Genomic DNA, 18033 nt, shown 5'->3' with positions numbered 1-18033 from the left:
TAATCAATATCATGAAAGCAATAAAACACTTATAATTAAACTGTGTGCACCCTAAGGATAAAGAGATTTCAGATAAACTGTTCTGCATTCAAAAATTAGATGCTTGAAAAGCTTTTTCCTCTTTGGGAATTACAGCACATATTGTTATGACAGTATTCATTTATATTCCATAACTTGTACCAGTACCTGTACAATTGTTTTCTTTTTCCTCCTTTGTTAGCATTGCCAAGAGTCAACTGATTCTGATCTAAGCAAAACCAAGCATTGAAAGAAAAGGCAGACCCTGGCCACTTCTGTATGGAAGGCACAGAAATTCCTGCCATACTATGTGACAAATTAAAATACTGCAGTGCGCTCTCTAGACTTTGTTTTCGGGCCATTGTCAGAATTGCTCGAGTCACAGGAGTGGTATAAGGGTGAATATACTCAGATTCATCCACTCTCAGCAATCTTAGTAGTCGACGTATTTCTTCTGAGCTCACTGACTGACTCCCCAAGGAACCATGAAGTGCAATCAAGTTCTCAGCACAAGTTCGATGGAGGGAAGAATGGGAATCAAGAGTTTTGATGATGTGAAGTCCCATGTTTGCATTGACACAAGTAGTTCGACTCTGCCTATTAATACAACAAATTCTTTTCAGCCAATCAGAGATGAAGATTTGCAGATCATGGGATTCTAGCTCTGGAAGCCACTGGATAAGAAGCAAGAGAGGGTGGACATTACTAATGCCCAAAATCCCAACTGAAGTGTGGTCACCCTCTACAGCCTATAAAGCAACATAAAAGACAAAAGGTTAGTAACCACCTTGGACATGGAGATAATGGAACTTGTTTAATAAAGCTAAAAAACTCACCATATTCATAAGTTCTTTAAGTAGTTCCAGTGGTGGCTGACCCAGGGATTTTAAAACCTCAAACATATGTGTATAACCAATTCTTTCTTTAAATACTTCCTAGAGGAAGGGAAATAAATACATCAAAGCACATTTTCAAAGACTGAATTTAATGGAATATTTAAAATGCTGAGTAAAGGGCGCCTGGGTGGCTCAGTCGTTAAGCATCTGCCTTCGGCTCAGGTCATGATCACAAGGTCCTGGGATCTAGCCCCATATCGGGCTCCCTGCTCAGCAGGAAGCCTCCTTCTCCCTCTCCCACTCCCCCTGCTGTGTTCCCTCTCTCTCTGTGTCTCCCTCTGTCAAATAAATAAATAAAATCTTTAAAACAATAAATAAAATAAAACGCCGAGTAACACCCATTTAAGTTAATTAACTTAATGTTGAAAAGACTGAGTTCAATATTTGCTTCCTAGATCACTTCTTCATCTTAAAATAAATTCCATATACCTTCTGAAATATGATGTGACCATAATCTACCAAAATATAATGAAATAAGCAATAATTGTATATTATAAAATTATTATATTAATTTCAAGATTAGGGTACAATCACTTCCTTTCTTCACTTGATTTGTAATTATATAGTATTACATTAAGTCAAAACAAAAATGAAGAAAAAATGAGACTTTAGGGGTAACAGAAGTCAGTCTAGAAGACTAGTCTAGAAGACTAAAGAGTTCTGGCAATTTTGAGTGGTGACCAGAAAAAATGGGTAGTTTTCTCTCTGCTTTTTGTATCTAAATGGACTGAATTATCTGGAACATCAAGTTCATTTTAGTAAGGTCTAAAGTCATATGTATTTTTGAACTTGTGGGCACACAAAACCATAAAGTAAAATAAAAAGAGAACCAAAAAAGCTAGTAATACTAAATTGGTCCAGTAAATCAGGCATAAATTTACACACTCACTACAAAATCAAAAGATTCAAACAAAATGAGTAACTGGTTGTCTCTGGGGAGGGGAACTAGTTGACTCTGAGCCAAGGGTAGTAAGAGAATCTTTTTTCAAAAGGTATTTTTTAATATTAATTCAAAGGGATATAGCACCCCTATGTTTATAGCAGTATTAGCTACAATGGCCAAATTATGAAACAGCCCAAGTGTCCATCAAATGATGAATGGATAAAGAAGATGTAGTGTGAGAGAGAGAGAGAGTGTGTGTGTATGTGTGTATGAGTGTGTAGACAGATAGATATATAAATATATATATGATGGAATATTAGCCATAAAAAAGAATGAAATCTTGTCATTTGCAATGACACAGATGGATCTAGAGAGTATTATGCTAAGAGAAATAAGTCAGTCAGAGAAAGACAAATACCATATGATTTCACTCATATATGGTATTTAAGAAACAAAATAAACAGGCCAAGGGCAAAAAAAGAAAAAGAAAAAAAAGGAGAGAGAGAGAGAGCGAAAGAGGCAAACCAAGAAACAGTCTTAACTATAGAGAACAAACTAATGGTTACCAGAGGGAAGATGGGTGGGTAGGTAGGTTAAATAGGTGATGGGGACCAAGAAATGTACCTCTTGTGATGAGCACTGAGTATTGTATGGAATTGTTGAATCACCCTATTGTACACCTGAAACTAATATTACACTGTATGCTAACTAACTGGAATTTAAATAAAAACTTAAAAAAAAAAGAATACCAATCATTTTTTTAAAGGGCTTTTTTAAAACAGAGATTCTATTTATTTATTTAAAGAAAGAGAGAGAAAGAGAAAGAGAGAAAGCATGAGCGGGGAGAGGAGCAGAGGGAGAGGGAGAAAGAGAATCTCAAGCCGACTCCATGCTGAGCATGGAGCCAGACGTGGGGGTCAATCTCACAACCCTGAAATCAAGGCCTGAGCTGAGGTCAAGAGTCTTATGCTTAACTGACTGAGCCACCCAGCTGCCCCAAAAAAGGGTATTTTTAAAATAACCTTTTGAATTTTAAACCATGCAAAGCATTACATAATAAAAAAGTTATATTTTAGTAAGACTTAAACATCATTCCAGGTCTGAATATCATAATACAGTACAGCCAACCCATTATACTCATAAACCAGTTACTGAGAACTTAAAATTGTTTTTTTCTTAGATCAACTATTATAAATGGGATTTGATTCCCAAGCCAGCCTGTAGAAGTTGTAAAAGCCTATCTGGTAGGCATCTAACCATGAGTTATACACAGCAACATTTATAGAGCAATCGTTAGTCTCCTAACAAAAACCAATGGACAGTAAGGAATACTACTGAAGGCATGGCTTAGGGAACAAAGAATAATTCATTCATGTCTGCCATTTATATTAGAGGTGGTAGACAGAAGGTAAAATGGTAACGGTAATAATAATGATGATGATGATAGGCACTGATATTCATTAAGCATTTATCATGTGCCTGGCACTATGCTTACCACTTTATACAGATGATCTCATTAATCCTTAAAACTATTCAATGAGGAAATTACTAGCACAAAATCAGCATCAGTGACCAGCAGGACAAAGTCAGTGGTAGTGAATGAGATGGAAAGAAAATCCTGAGAGTAACAAAAAAGCAGAATTTCCACGGCCAAGTGGAAAAACAAGTCCCAAACTGATAAGGCTGTTCACATGTAGAAAATGTTCACAATCTAGGCAGTCATAAACTGAGCAAATAGTCAAAGAGTGATTATTTTATTAATGAGAAAAACTATGATATAAAATGTAATTCCTTAAACACACTAACCTATATAGAATCACATAAAATGATCATTTCAACATCAGTGCTACCTTTGTTGACTGACACTATAAATCTCTACGAAATTACAGTTCTATCATATAATCCCAAAGTAGTGCCCATAGGTGTTTGCTCTAAAATTATCAGCAAAATGATTCTTTACACTGAGATAGTTTGTGAACTATTTCACTTCAGGTGTGAAATCACAGGTATTATATACATACTTTCATACATTACTTTGGGAATTATACAGTGAAAATTAGTTTATCTAAAATAACATTTTAGAGCTTAAGGATGTATGTTTCACCTTAGCAGCTGGAGATTTGTTCATTACTGCTGTCAAAGCCTGAATGGTTGATATAGCCAAACAATCCAACTGTCCCTGAAACACCTACCATAGAGAGAGAGAGAAAAAAAAAAGGTAAGAAATTAACAATGTGTTCAAGATTTGTATTGTTAGGAAACCTTTGTTCTGAAAACCTGAAAAAAATAATTACTTAACATGCAATACATTCCTCTTCCAATAAAACAGATTTCTGAAACACTATACCTGCAAGAAAAGTTACCTACTTGACAGAAAATAAGCCACGTGTCAAGAAGGATTAAAGTCACATTCACTCATTACTTTGAAATGTTTTGGAAAAAAACAAAAACCAAAAGAACACCAAGCTTAATACATGCTTTTAAAAACAATGGACAATCTCCAGAGGAAGGGAGGGAAGGCTATCACTAGAAATTCTATCACATTTTAATTTCCCTGCAGAAATACATTGAACTTCCTAGGTTGAAATTTCATTATCATGTATAATAAGATGTTTAAAATGGTGTTATTTGGTTTACAAGCCCTGCATTATAATTGAAATGGTATGTTTATTCACCAATCACACTTGCAAACACAAGGCGTATCTATTTTTACATAAAATGCAAAATTTGAGGCAGAATAGAAAATGAAACATGATCTATAAGCACTATCATGTTTTTGAGAAGGCAACCTTTAATGCCAAAAGCTGTAAAAAATAAAAAAGTAAAAAATAAAAACCAGCTACAGCTTCATTTTGTCTATTTCTGTTTAAGCTTCATCATAAAGAGACGTGTTAAATTTCAGGGCCATGCATTTAGAGAAAAAAAGTGAAAACAAAAGGTACATTAACAACATTAAAAAACTGAACATGACTGTTTTATCATCAGGTTTAATCAACCATGAAAGCATAGCAGGAGAAGTAGAAAGTTGTAAAAACTCACAGTCCCAAAAATCTGCTTTTGGGAATATATTACTATGACTTAAACTAGTTACTCCATGAATAGGACTTTCCTTTCTCCCTTCCACTAAAAATGATTTGAGTAAAAGGGAACTGATTAGATCTTTGTCATTTTAAGCTAAGGTTTATCATTTTTAGGCTAGTTATTTAAGCCAGTATCTTGATTTTTGTTGATGTTATTAAACATTATGTAATAAACACACAATATACATTAATCATTCTGTATAAAGAATTTCATATGAGTAAGATCTTTCTTATACTTTGTTCAAGACGACTAGGCCATAGTACCTACAATTAGGAATACTAACATAAACCTCTAAGAATATCATTGTAAATATTTTATTAATCTACGTAAGGCCTTAAGACTAACATTTATAGAGAAATCTAAAATAGTACTCTATAGTTGATATTTTACATCCAGAACAGAAAACAATAGATTTTCATGTCTCTTTACACCACAGCTCTATTTATAAACCTGGGTATTAAAATAACAAAAGACATCATGTAAGCTCTCTGAAAACATTTTGGGAACGATAAAAACCAAAGCATTTTTAATAGGTAGTTTTTTTCAAAACTGAATTACCTAATGCTGAAAAGCAACAAAAATTGCTTATTTCTGCTCTATACCCATATAGGGGTGACTTTTTAGAAAAAAAAAACAGTTAAAAGTTTTATGCTAAATTAAGACTCAAAGAGTTCAGCATCTTCTCCCCTTCCTCCAGGATTCGGATGTCCACTGAATTACAATCATTACTTGCCAACAAGAAGCAAAGAATCAAGATATCAAAATTGACCATACATATTCACAAACAAAGCCTAAGGTTCCAATACACCACAATGCTTAGAGAAAGAAGCTCCCAAAATATGAAGTCACCACCACGTGGACAGCATTGATATTGGGATTCCATTCCTGTACTTTGTGTCTCCTTAAACTGAAAAGAATGCACACATATACAGATGGAATACTGTTGATCATTTATATCAACCACCAAGATTTCAATATATTTATCTTTTAGATGAAAAAAAATTTATTATTAATTTTTTAACAATTTTTAAAAATAATAAATGAAGATTAGAATTAGATAGTGTTTGTATATTTTAAGACATAAGAAGAAAAGTACAGGAATAGTTGCTCCCATTGACTGATTTTGGACTTCAGATGAAACAAGATGCAGGCTTTGTAGATACCTGGTCCTCATTTATTTCTGTCAGTAATTTGTTGGCAAGGTCTTTCTCGTTCTTGTCTGTCACCTTAGTGTTAGCATTTAAAAAGAGCTGTTAAAAACAGAGACAAGAATAATGGAGAAAGAACATGAAATAGTTACCTATAAGCAGAAATGAAGTTTAAATGGATTTCCATATCTCTTGAAAATAAATTCAAGAACCCACTGGTGAAGTATATCACTTTTAAACTGACAATCAACTATTCACTTTTTGGATTACAAACTAACGTTAGTTCATATACTATATAATTAATTGTTAGTTATTTCTCTTTTGGAACTCGAAGTCACTAAAATAAGAAATAATAGCAACAAGTAGATTAGTTAATATTCCTAAATTCTTCAAGAATCAGCAGAAAATGTCTCACAAAAAAGAAGGAAATTTGCTATTGAGGTAGATTAAAGATACTGTAGTAAATAATGTGCAGTAAGGATTCTGTAGTCAAGTATGTTTATAAAATGCTATTAAAAAAGAGTTCTTTCTGAAAATACTTATCAGAATCTCAAATATGCTAATGTGTTTTGACAAAGGAGGTAATTATTTTCCAAAATTATGAAGAGTTGAGTATAATTTATATTAGTTTCTACACAACAGGGGATTAGGATTATCTCTGACATACATGGGGATTGCTAAGGGAATCAAGTATTTTGGTTTAAGTATATAAAATTAGCATCCCAAAAGATCTCCGGCACATTTTGTATAAAAAGAAAGATAATTCAAATGTAAGTGAAAAGGGAAAGAAAGTTAGATTTATAAAGGAATTTATCAAGAGCAGCCTAAGAAGGAAGTTCTATCAGAAAATAAAAAACAAAAGTCCATATACTGAAATAATGCAATATAAAATAAAATAGATAAAGATAAGGTATGACATGATATGTAGAACATATATAAAGCTCAACCTAAAAATAGATTAGTGTACACAACATAGGCATTGGAATCAGAAACCTGTATTTGAATCCTGGTTCTGCTAATTATTAGCTGTGTGGTTTTAAGAAAAACGACTTAACCTCTCTGAGCGTATTTTCTCAAAAGGGAAAAGAGTAACTCATGAAACATGGGTGCAGATTAAATGAGATAATCCACGCTAGGTTATTAACATAGTGTCTAGCACATAACAAGGGTTTAATAAATGAAAGCTGTTATTATTAACAGCAAAATTTACTTTTAAAGATTTTATTCATTTATTTGAGAGACAGAGAGAGTGACAGAGAAAGAGAGAGAGAACACAAGCAGGGGGGAGGGGCAGAGGGAGAGAGAGAGAAGTAGACTCCCCGCTGAGCAGGGAGCCAGACACAAGGCTTGATCCCAGGACCCTGGGATCATGACCTGAGCCGAAGGCAGATGCTTCACTGACTGAGCCACCCAAGGTGTCACAACAGCAAAATTTTTTAAATAGTAATATTCCATGTTATCTGGTGCAGGGAACAGAAATGCTAAAAACTGATGAAAGCAAAAATGAGTAAAGGCTTTCTAGAAAGCAATCCATATCAAGAATCTTAAAATTACTCTGTCAGTAACTGTATTTCTAGCCATCTACCCTAAAAACGGTCAGAAACTCACACCAAGATTTTAAAACAAAGATGCTCACTTCAGCTTTATTTACAAGAGCATAAAGTAAGAAACCACCTAAATATCCTTTAATAGTAGAATAGTTAAATAAATTATGATTCATCCATATGCTGAAAGGGAAGTCCTTAAACTTTCTGGCCTCAAGACCACTTAACAGTCTTAAAAATTATTGAGAACCCCAAAGAATTTCTATTTATGTGGCGTTACATCTCTCAATATTTACACATGAAAAATTAAAATCAAAACATTTAAGTAATATTTCTTTAGTTATTCAATATTACATGATGACATAAATAACACATTTTTATGAAAAAAACCTTTATTTTTCAAATATATATTAGTGAGAATGGCACTGCTTTTACATTTTTGCAATCTCTTTAAAAGTCTGACTTGATAGAAGACAGATGAACTCTAATATCTACTTTGCATTCAGACTGTTATGATAATGTTGTTTTGATTCAAGTTTATGAAAAAAAATCTAGCCTCTAACTGAAATGTTAAGATTAGACTTTGCAGATCCCCTAAAATGATCTTGGGGACCCCATACTCTGAAAACTGCTGGGTTGAAATATTTGTAGTCATTAAAAACAATGTTTTGAAAAATATATGATGGTATATGGGAAAGACTAATGATATAATACATTTAAAAGCAGGATACAAAAATATTCACTGGTATTCCAATTTTGTAAAGAAAAATATATCCTCATTAAAAATATATGTGGAAATATTGTTATGGGTATTTTGCCCCAGTTTTTAAAATTTAAAGATTTATATATACACACGTTTTATAAAAAGATTAAGAAAATATATTTTTTATATTTCTTTTTTCCTCCAAAATCTATATTGATTATTGCTCTAGAATTGAAATAAAAATCTACTTTAAAAAAATGAAAAGAACCTTGTTCAAATAAGGCAATGTGTATGAATCCAGGCAGGTACAATTCCCAAAATCAACCTTGCAACTATACCATTCTATGTATCCACTCCCAACAATCTTTTCCACAAAGCATCCCTTAGTTGCTCCTTTCATAAATTCTCATTCCTACCAAGACTGCTTTAGTGATAATTTTTTTGTTGTATTTGATTTTCAGAGGTGGAGGTGGAGAAGGAAAGGAAGAAAGTGAAGAAAATAAATTAAGGAATGTAAACAAGACAACAGTATCAATAGCTTTCCAGAATCTTATGACTTAAGTCCTCAAACAGAACTTTACATATTTATAATACATTGCAACGTCTATATTTTTTTAAAAACTGATTAAAACTCCAAGCAGAATGCTAAAGTAAATGTTATGGTTTTGAACCCTCTCTTTGCTACTAGAAATTTGCTGTTATTTTCTTCTCATTACTCCAAATACCTTAGACAGCTTCTAAAAATAATTTTTACATTAATTCAAAGCATATCCCCCTTCCAAAATGCAATATGGTGACACAAAACAACTCTCAAATGTTTAAGGTTCATCATAGCTATCAGAAAAGTTACATGTAAAAAAGAAGAAGAAGAAGGTAGCGGGAGGGGAAGAATGAAGCAGGGGAAATCGGAGGGGTAGACGAACCATGAGAGACGATGGACTCTGAAAAACAAACTGAGGGTTCTAGAGGGGAGGGGGGTGGGAGGATGGGTTAGCCTGGTGGTGGGTATTGAGGAGGGCACATTCTGCATGGAGCACTGGGTGTTATGCACAAACAATGAATCATGGAACACTTCATCTAAAACTAAAGATGTAATGTATGGGGATTAACATAAGAATAAAAAAAATGCAAAAAAAAAAAAAAAAAAGAAAAGTTACATGTATGATTTCACTGAATTATATTCTAAGTACTTCACAGTAAGATGAAACTCATTTTGACAAACCAAAGGTCTTTACACAAATACTTAAGGAAATTAATGCATAAACTGGCTGGTGAATCTCATACAAAAAGAAAGCATAGAAACTACAGCAGTCAGCCTAGTTTTCCATGTAATTCATAAAATGTTTGTTTAAGCTTTAGATGACAATGTTTCCTCTGAGTCTGAATATTTAAACAACAGTTGTCTTGATTCTGTATTACTATGTAAAATAGAATAAATTATTTATTCCTTACTAACAAAATAATTTAAACAGAAGTCAATCATAGTCATCTGTAGCATCCTGTAATATATTTAAGAACTTAAGTTTTCACAAGATTCCGAACATTTTTATACATTTAAGAATCATATTAACCTATCCCTATCAAATGTATTTATCAATAAAACCTGTACTCCTCCTATATTTAATACACAGAAAACATTTTTCCACTGACCTTAAGTACCAATACAACAAAATTACATACAACCAGTGAACTCAGGGTCAGAATACCTGAATAAGAAATCCTGGCTCCATCATGGAACAGTATTAACCTTGTGTTAATCATTTAATCTCGTAGGACCTATTTCTTCATTTGTATAATAAAAGAGTTGGGCAGTCTATTTTAAAGGTTCTTCCATGTTGTTAGGACTTAGTAACTGTAATGTTTAGTGATGAGTTTATAGTGATTCTGACTAGAATATCCTGCCTAGAACACCACCTCCAGCAGAGTAGGCTGGGGTCCCAAAGCCTGGCTTTCCCCTCTGAAATGGGTTTCTTCTCTAGCATTTCCTGTCTCAAAACAAAATGTGGTAAATGCTATTAAGTAATTAAATTTTAAAATGCTAGGACTGTCAGCAAGTCTCCAGATCTGAATTATAAGGAACTCTGGCCTATAGGACAGTAGAAAGAGCAAAAATTAGCTCAACATCATGACCACTATGCCAAAAAGCTTTGCACTTTTTAAAAAAGATACTTTTGACCCTGATATGACATTTTTTTAAATATCTGAGTTTCGTATATTGAAGAAAAACACTAATCAATTTTAGTAGGAACTACATTTTATCCTAGTGATTTACTCTTCTCTAATGTGTGACTGGCAGGTTCTCTTATACATGGGAGATTTTGTCTTGATGAAGTTGCCTTTGTAACTGATAAAAACACATTGCTTTTTTTTTAAACAACAAACAAAAGGTTTTATAAAGTTTTCTTATGCTGTTTTCATCTCCCTAGGATTTCTTTCCCAAGAATAATGTTTAAAAGGTGGGGGGAGGCATCTTAACTCTCTAGTGGTAGTACTTTCATTGACTTTGTAAATATTCATCCTATTTACTTCATCAATATATTCCTTATTTTTTAAATACCATTTCTTTAATCTTTCTTTAATCTTATAAGCTAAGCAACATAGTGACAAAAATGCTTTCATGGATGTCTCTCCTAACAGTGTGAAAAAATTTGAGGAGCTGATATTAAAATCCTCCTTTTCGGGATATCCTCACAAAATCAGAATGAAACCCTAGCATTTTTCAGCACAGATTCCATGAAAGGAATACCTCAAATAGAAAAGTAAAAGCTCGGGGCGCCTGGGTGGCTCAGTCGGTTAAGCGGCTGCCTTCGGCTCAGGTCGTGATCCCGGAGTCCCGGGATCGAGCCCCGCATCGAGCCCGGCATCGAGCCCTGCATCAAGCCCCGCATCAAGCCCCACATCGGGCTCCCTGCTCAGCGGGGAGCCTGCTTCTCCCTCTCCCTCTGCCTGCCTCTCTGCCTACTTGTTCTCTCTCTCTGTCAAATAAATAAATAAAATCTTAAAAAAAAAACAAAAAAAAACTTAAAAAAAAGTAAAAGCTCTTTGAAGTAGTTCCATTTTCAAAGGCTTTTCAAGAAGCATTCTAAAAAATTTCTGATACCATCTTGAAATTTATGAAAATATAATAATCAGATATTAGTTATTAGGTACTCACAAATCTGCTACAAATGTAAACTAGTAAAAAAGAAAAATAATAGCAAATCGGCAGTATGTATCAAGAACATTAACAGTATTTCTATTTTCCTACTTTTCTATATTCCCCAATTTACAAATTGTTTTTATACAATGTTCCCTAATTTTAAAAAAGCATGTTATGCCCTTTACCTAGGAATTCTACTAGAAATAGAATTCTAGTCTATGAACTTGAAAGAGTTATGGAAATAAGTTGAGTATTTGCCATAGGGAATAGTTAGGTAAATTATGGTACATCCACTTAATATTATGTAGATATTAAAATCATAACACAGGAAAATGCAAACAAAATCATCTTACATGAAACAAAAGCACAAAATTATATGCATCAAATACACCAAATTTTAACAATGCACAACAAAAGACTTTAAAACTCAACAACAAAAAATACACAACCCAATTAAAAAATGCACAAAGAACCTGCATAGACATTTCTCCAAAGAACATATACAAATAGCCAATAAGCAAATGAAAAGATGCTCAGTCTCACTAATCATTAAGGGCAAATCAAAATCACAATGAGATGCCATTTCACACCCATTAGCATTAGCTGTTATCAAAAAGAAGAAAATAACTGTCAAGGAGAATATGAAAAAATCAGAACCCTTATGTATTGTTGGCAGGAACGTCAAATGGCACAGCCACTGTGGAAAACAGTAAGGTGGTTCCTCAAAATATTAAAAATTTAATTACTATATGATCCAGCAATCTCACTTCTGGAATATATCCAAAAGAACAAAAGCAGGGACTCAAAGAGATATGGGTATATTCAGGTTCAAAGCAGCTTTATCCATGACAGCCAAAAGGTAGAATCATAACAAGAGTCCATCAACACATGAAGAGGTAAACATAATGTGGCATGTAGAGACAATGGAATATTATTCAGCCTAAAAAAAGGAAGAAAATTCTGCAATATGCTACAATAGAGATGAATCTTGAGGACATCATGCTAAGTGAAATAAGCCAGTCACAAAATGACAAATACTATATGACTCTACTTACATGAGGTACTTAGAGTAATCAAAAATCATAGAGACAGAAAGTAGAATGGCGGTTGCCAGAGGTTGGAGGGAGAGTAGAATGTGGAATTTTTTAATGGATATAGAGTTTCAGTTCTATAAGATGTAAAGGGTTATGGAGAATGGATGGTGATGATAGTTGCACAACAATGTGAATTTATTTAATACCACTGAATTATACCCTTAAAAATGGTTAAGATGGTAAATTTTATGTGTATTTTACCATAATAAAAAAGAAAATCAGTAATAATATGTTTAAATTTGAATCAAAGCATAAACAAAATAAGATCTTTCTAAAATCAAAGACAATAGTAATAGAAAAATACCTTGCAATTCTGTAACAGTCGTATGAGATGTTCAAAGCAATTACTGTTAAGAAAAATGGCCTGAAGAACAGGCCTATCAGTGCAGTCTAACATGGCTGTGATGGTATCTAGGAAAATAAAAACAAAATCATCCATTTATAAAGTGGAAAATTTGGGATCACAGAAACATTTACTTTGGCTATATTTTTAATTTAGGCTTTTCAGCTGACAAACAGATGTAAATGAATTAGGAAGAAATAGGGATGGAGGGTGGAAAAAAAACTGTACTTATTACTTGTTAAGAAAAATGAATATTTTTATAATTTATTATTAAAAATATTTAAATTTTTATACATAAGAGTGATATATATTTCCCAGAGATTTACATAGTTCTTCTTCCATTAAAATGCTCAAGTATAACTAACTGAGGTTTCCAACTTGCTATTAATAAGTAACACCTGGTTATGTTTTGCAACAGAATTAGCATGTAGCCATTAAGAAAATGAGACTTAGGAAATCAATCCATTTATGATGATGGTTTGCTCTTGTTTCCTACTGAACAGATATCCTCATTCAGAAATCAAGGGATAATCAGCATAAGTAATACAACAGTTCTTAACAAATAAGAAGTCCATTCAATATAGACTCAAACTTTCTTATAAAGTTATAATTTATAACAATTATAAAACATGAAAGAACAGGAACTAGACAAAATGAATCTTATTTTCCTACAAAGTCTCTTGTGCATTGTAAGGGATCAGGTTTCACCAAGATTCTAGTGTCCAATATTTTTAAATTAGACACCACACACACCCTTACACAACCACGTTTTTAAGTCTCTAGAGCTGTATAATAAACCATTAATGTTGGTTATGTCTGGGTGGTAAAATATAAAAAACTTTTTACTTATCCAAATTTCCTAGTACAGCTGTAATGAAAATATTTTATTTCTATAAAAAGAAACTCTCAATTAATAATACTTGTACTATCAATCTAACAGGGGAATACAATAAGAAATCACATATACTGATGAAAGAGCTTACAGAGAAAAACAAAGATATATAAGCAAAGAATGACACAAACCAACAAACACAAAGAGAGGGCAAGAGAAACGAAAAAAACAAAATAAAACAGAGGTCCTCTAGAGAAAGGATAGATGTTAAAGTGACATCTATAGAGATTTACAGAAGGACATATAAAATTGTCATATGTGACTCTTGCCATGGGTTAGACAATGCAAATGACACCTCCTGAAAACTTACTTTTCCTAGAATTTGAAAATAATAGCTGACTTTCTTTTTAACACTGATGCTTTTAATGGATTACACTTTCAAAAAACAATAGAGGCTCAATTTTGTCACTGTTAAAGCAAAGATGCTGTAAACAAACTGATTCCATATTAATTATTCTGAAGTCAAAATCTAAAGTCACACAATAGCTGAACTAAACAATCAATACTTCTATATGATAGCCTTGAATTTCAAATGAGTCTTAAAAAACAGACTCAGAGAAAACAGAGTATAATAAACTTTATGTAATACTTACCCAACATTTTGATCTGCAGAGCTATGAACTGGCTTTCCCACTGTCTGGACCTCCTTTGATTAGGTAAAGCCGAATGATCTGAATTTAGCAATTTAAAATAGTTCTCCAAAATAGTGCTGGTTTCCACCTGACGCTGATCAGAGCTGCTAGTGAGAAGGATATGTACTACTTCTGTAAGGCACTTCAGAGTAAGTTCTACCTTCCTACCCACTTCTTCAGGATTTCCATCCTCCCAGGAATCACAATCTGCCAAAACTCTCATAAGAACTTCCATGGTGGCTGGAGAAATTGCTTGCAAAGCATTCCTCTGAAACATGAGAGATAATAAAAGTGAAACCCAAATCTAACTGAAATTCTGTATGTTCGCAAAAATAAAGTTTAATAAATCTGCAGACTTTTTCTTTTAATAAATCAACATAAAAAATTTTAAGCACATACTTTGACAGACATTGCTAGTGTTTTATGCATATTAAGTCTTAAAATCTGTAAGTAAGTAATGTGCTAGATTACTAGATTTTCATTTTTATTCAGAAAGCAATCTGCCCACATAGAAAACTTGTTTACCACCCTCCCTTGCAGTTAGGGGTAGCCATATGACATAGTTCTGGTCAAGAATATATGCCAGTAGACTATGAAGTAAATATACCTTTACAAATAAAAACAGAAGAACCCTTTGCTCTTGGCCTTTTCATCTTTTTCCTGCCTGGAATACAGATACAATGCTTGAAGCCACCTTTAAATCATGAAGAAACAAAACCCAAGAATTATAATAAAGAGAGCAGAACAGAAATGTGAAAGGATTTAGTCCTTGAGGATACCATGGAGCTGCTATACCAGCCGAGAACTGCCTACATCTGGTTTTCTTATGCAAACATAAAAACAAAACAAAACAAAACAAAAACAAACAAAACCCTCAATTTGGTTAAGCTTCTCTAGGTTTTATGTTGGTTATAGCAAATCCATCCCAAATGATATAGATATATTAGAGGACTGGCTTGACTCTGCTTCTACAAACATATTTCTGAAATTCTAAATAACTGGTAGCTATTCGAGGTGATCCATTAAACTTGTAAATAATACATATTGCCTAAAACTGTTAAACTGATATATAATGAATCTAAACATAATTATGCAAAGTCATCTGAAAGTAACAGCACTTTAGGCCATTAGAGCTTGTTATTATCAATATAATAAATAATATCAATAACAAGTGCTACAATGGGAGAAACTGCCAGAGGAACACCCAACATCCATTTTCCTCCACTTCCTTATAAAAAGAAGCCCTGATGTTTTACTGGACATGTGGCTACCAGAAATAAAGATTACATTTCCTAACCTCCGTTATTGCCAAGGAGGCTGAGGAAGCACATTTTATCAAATTTTTTATCTGGACGTATTTTCCTTTTTTGCAGTTATCTCATGGAGTTTGCAAATGAGATAAAAAAAGATGAGTGTCAGCTTTTCAGTATCTCCTTTAAAGATAGCTGGCATGTGCCATTTGTCTCCCTCCTCATCTCCCCTCCACTTCTGTGCCCAAAATACAAATGCAAATGGCCAGAACTCTAGAAGCTAATCATGTCGCAAAAGAAATAATAACAAATATGACATTCAGAAGGAACCTGGATCCTTGAAGATCCTAGAGCCACCAGATTAACTCTGGACTGCTTACTGCTATTTTTTTTTAATGAGGAAAAAAAAGTAAACTTCTAACTTAAGCTGTTACAATTTTAGTATTTACTGCTAATTATGGGAATCACACATCTAAGTGATAGATCTGTGACTTACTTAGTTCTTATAAGCACTTTACATATATTATGTGTCATTTGGTCCTTATGACTATCTTGTAATTGTTACCGTTCCCATATTATAAATAAAGAAACTTAAACACATGTAAATAAAGAAGCTAAAACACATGTAAATAGTTTATCCAAGGTCACACAACTAGTTAGAGATGGACATGGGATTCAAACCTATGTCGGTCTGTCTCCAAAGCCTATCCTCTTAACATAACCCAAAACAACAAATATGCCAATGGGAAGCCCAGGTATGATGCTTGGAGAAGGGAGACCAGTCACAGGACTTCAATTTTTCTGTTTATAACAAGGCCATTCTTACACCTTTAGATATTCAATTCATCTAAATATCTTTGTATTTACTCTATATTCAATAAACTTCTGACCTCAAAATAGCTATAACTCAGCTATAACCCAATTATAAGGATTTTGAGTATTTTTAGTACATAAAATAATAAATTGGCCTTCTAGTAGCTACTTGATTTCTATGTGAGTTTTAATTTTTGGAGGTCTCTCAGGGCTTCATTACCCCTGGGCGCTAACAAAAACAAGTCTCTGTGTTCAAAATGGTAAAGGGATCCAACCAGCTTCTCCACTGGTCAAAAACAATGTCATTTCCAATTTTATTCATGTATACTTATTCTTACTTTTAGTAGCAGAGAAATGACAGAAATGGGTAGATACTGATGCAAAAGAAGAATATCAGCTAATAAAGAAAGGTGACAAAGCAAACAAACTGAAAAATAAGATTCTAGTCATTATCACCCTCACAAAAAAACAGACTCTTCTACTAGAGTGAAGACGAAAGGCAAGGTAGCCCACTAGGAAACCCAAATAGTATTATTAGCAATATCTGTAACTTTGTTACCAAAAGAAATCCTATATATTTTCATATATTCTAGTTGTTGCAATGTCTTGAAAATCATGTTTGTCTTTTTTTTGAAGTTACATTTATTACTAGACTTGCTGCTATATCTCTTTAGTGTTATAAAAACACATTACTATGTTACAAGTTTATCTTAATATTTTAGTAACTGCATTTTAGCATAATTAGTTTCCTTAGCGATCTTCTGTATTTAATTTTATGCATTTGAAATATTCCAACTAGGGGCTTTACAGATTGTCAACAGCATAGGCAGCACAAAAAGTGTTAGAAACTTCTTTTTTTTTTTTTTTTTTTTTTTTTTTAAAAGATTTTTATTTATTTATTTGACAGAGAGAGACACAGCGAGAGAGGGAACACAAGCAGGGGGAGTGGGAGAGGGAGAAGCAGGCTACCCGCAGAGCAGGGAGCCCGACGCGGGACTCGATCCTAGGACCCCGGGATCATGACCTGAGCCGAAGGCAGTCGCTCAACCGACTGAGCCACCCAGGCGCCCCAGTGTTAGAAACTTCTGATCTAAACTGTGTGCTTAAAGAAAACATATAGGATGTTCTTTCTGAACTATAATCCTGTTTTCAACTAGTAGTTATACTCAAAGTTTACCACAGAAAACTTTCAAGATGCTCACCTTCAAAAATAAAGAAATAAGGATTACTAGAATTTCTTTCTTTTGAGTAATAAAAAGCTAGCTGAGTTTGTTGAAAAAAATGCATATAAACCTTGTATATATGCATTTAGAAATTAAGTAGACAGAAGAGTGTTTAATTCATACATATTTAATTTTGAGTTTGATTTCATCATGTGGACTAACAAGGGCTGACTTTATATTCTAAAGTAAGAACTAGCAGTTGAAAGTCAACACAACTAAGAATCGTTAGATATGGTTATTTAGGCAGTAATTTTATTGTCAGTGCTAATATTATTACTTAGGTTTTTAAAGAAGTTTTAAAAGATTAGTTTTAAACAAGATATAAACTCAGAAAAATATCTGTATGGTTCATGAAATTATAAAAGAACAAAGAA

At 33.2% G+C, this 18033-nt stretch overlaps 1 protein-coding gene across 1 annotated transcript in view; it reads right to left on the bottom strand.

Moving 5' to 3' along the window:
• Positions 1-18033, bottom strand: part of NBEAL1 (neurobeachin like 1) — a 173884-nt gene that overhangs the window by 107260 nt on the left and 48591 nt on the right. Inside the window, 6 exon segments of the mRNA XM_044913621.1 lie at positions 187-767; positions 855-953; positions 3902-3985; positions 6042-6128; positions 12811-12917; positions 14335-14641. Of these exon segments, the coding sequence (XP_044769556.1) occupies positions 187-767; positions 855-953; positions 3902-3985; positions 6042-6128; positions 12811-12917; positions 14335-14641 (1265 nt within the window).

Source organism: Neomonachus schauinslandi, chromosome 3, assembly GCF_002201575.2.
Source record: "Neomonachus schauinslandi chromosome 3, ASM220157v2, whole genome shotgun sequence".
In the NCBI taxonomy this organism is placed as follows: Eukaryota; Metazoa; Chordata; class Mammalia; order Carnivora; family Phocidae; genus Neomonachus; species Neomonachus schauinslandi.
Note: the sequence above shows the minus strand (reverse complement) of the source record. Positions and strands in the feature narration are given on the sequence as shown.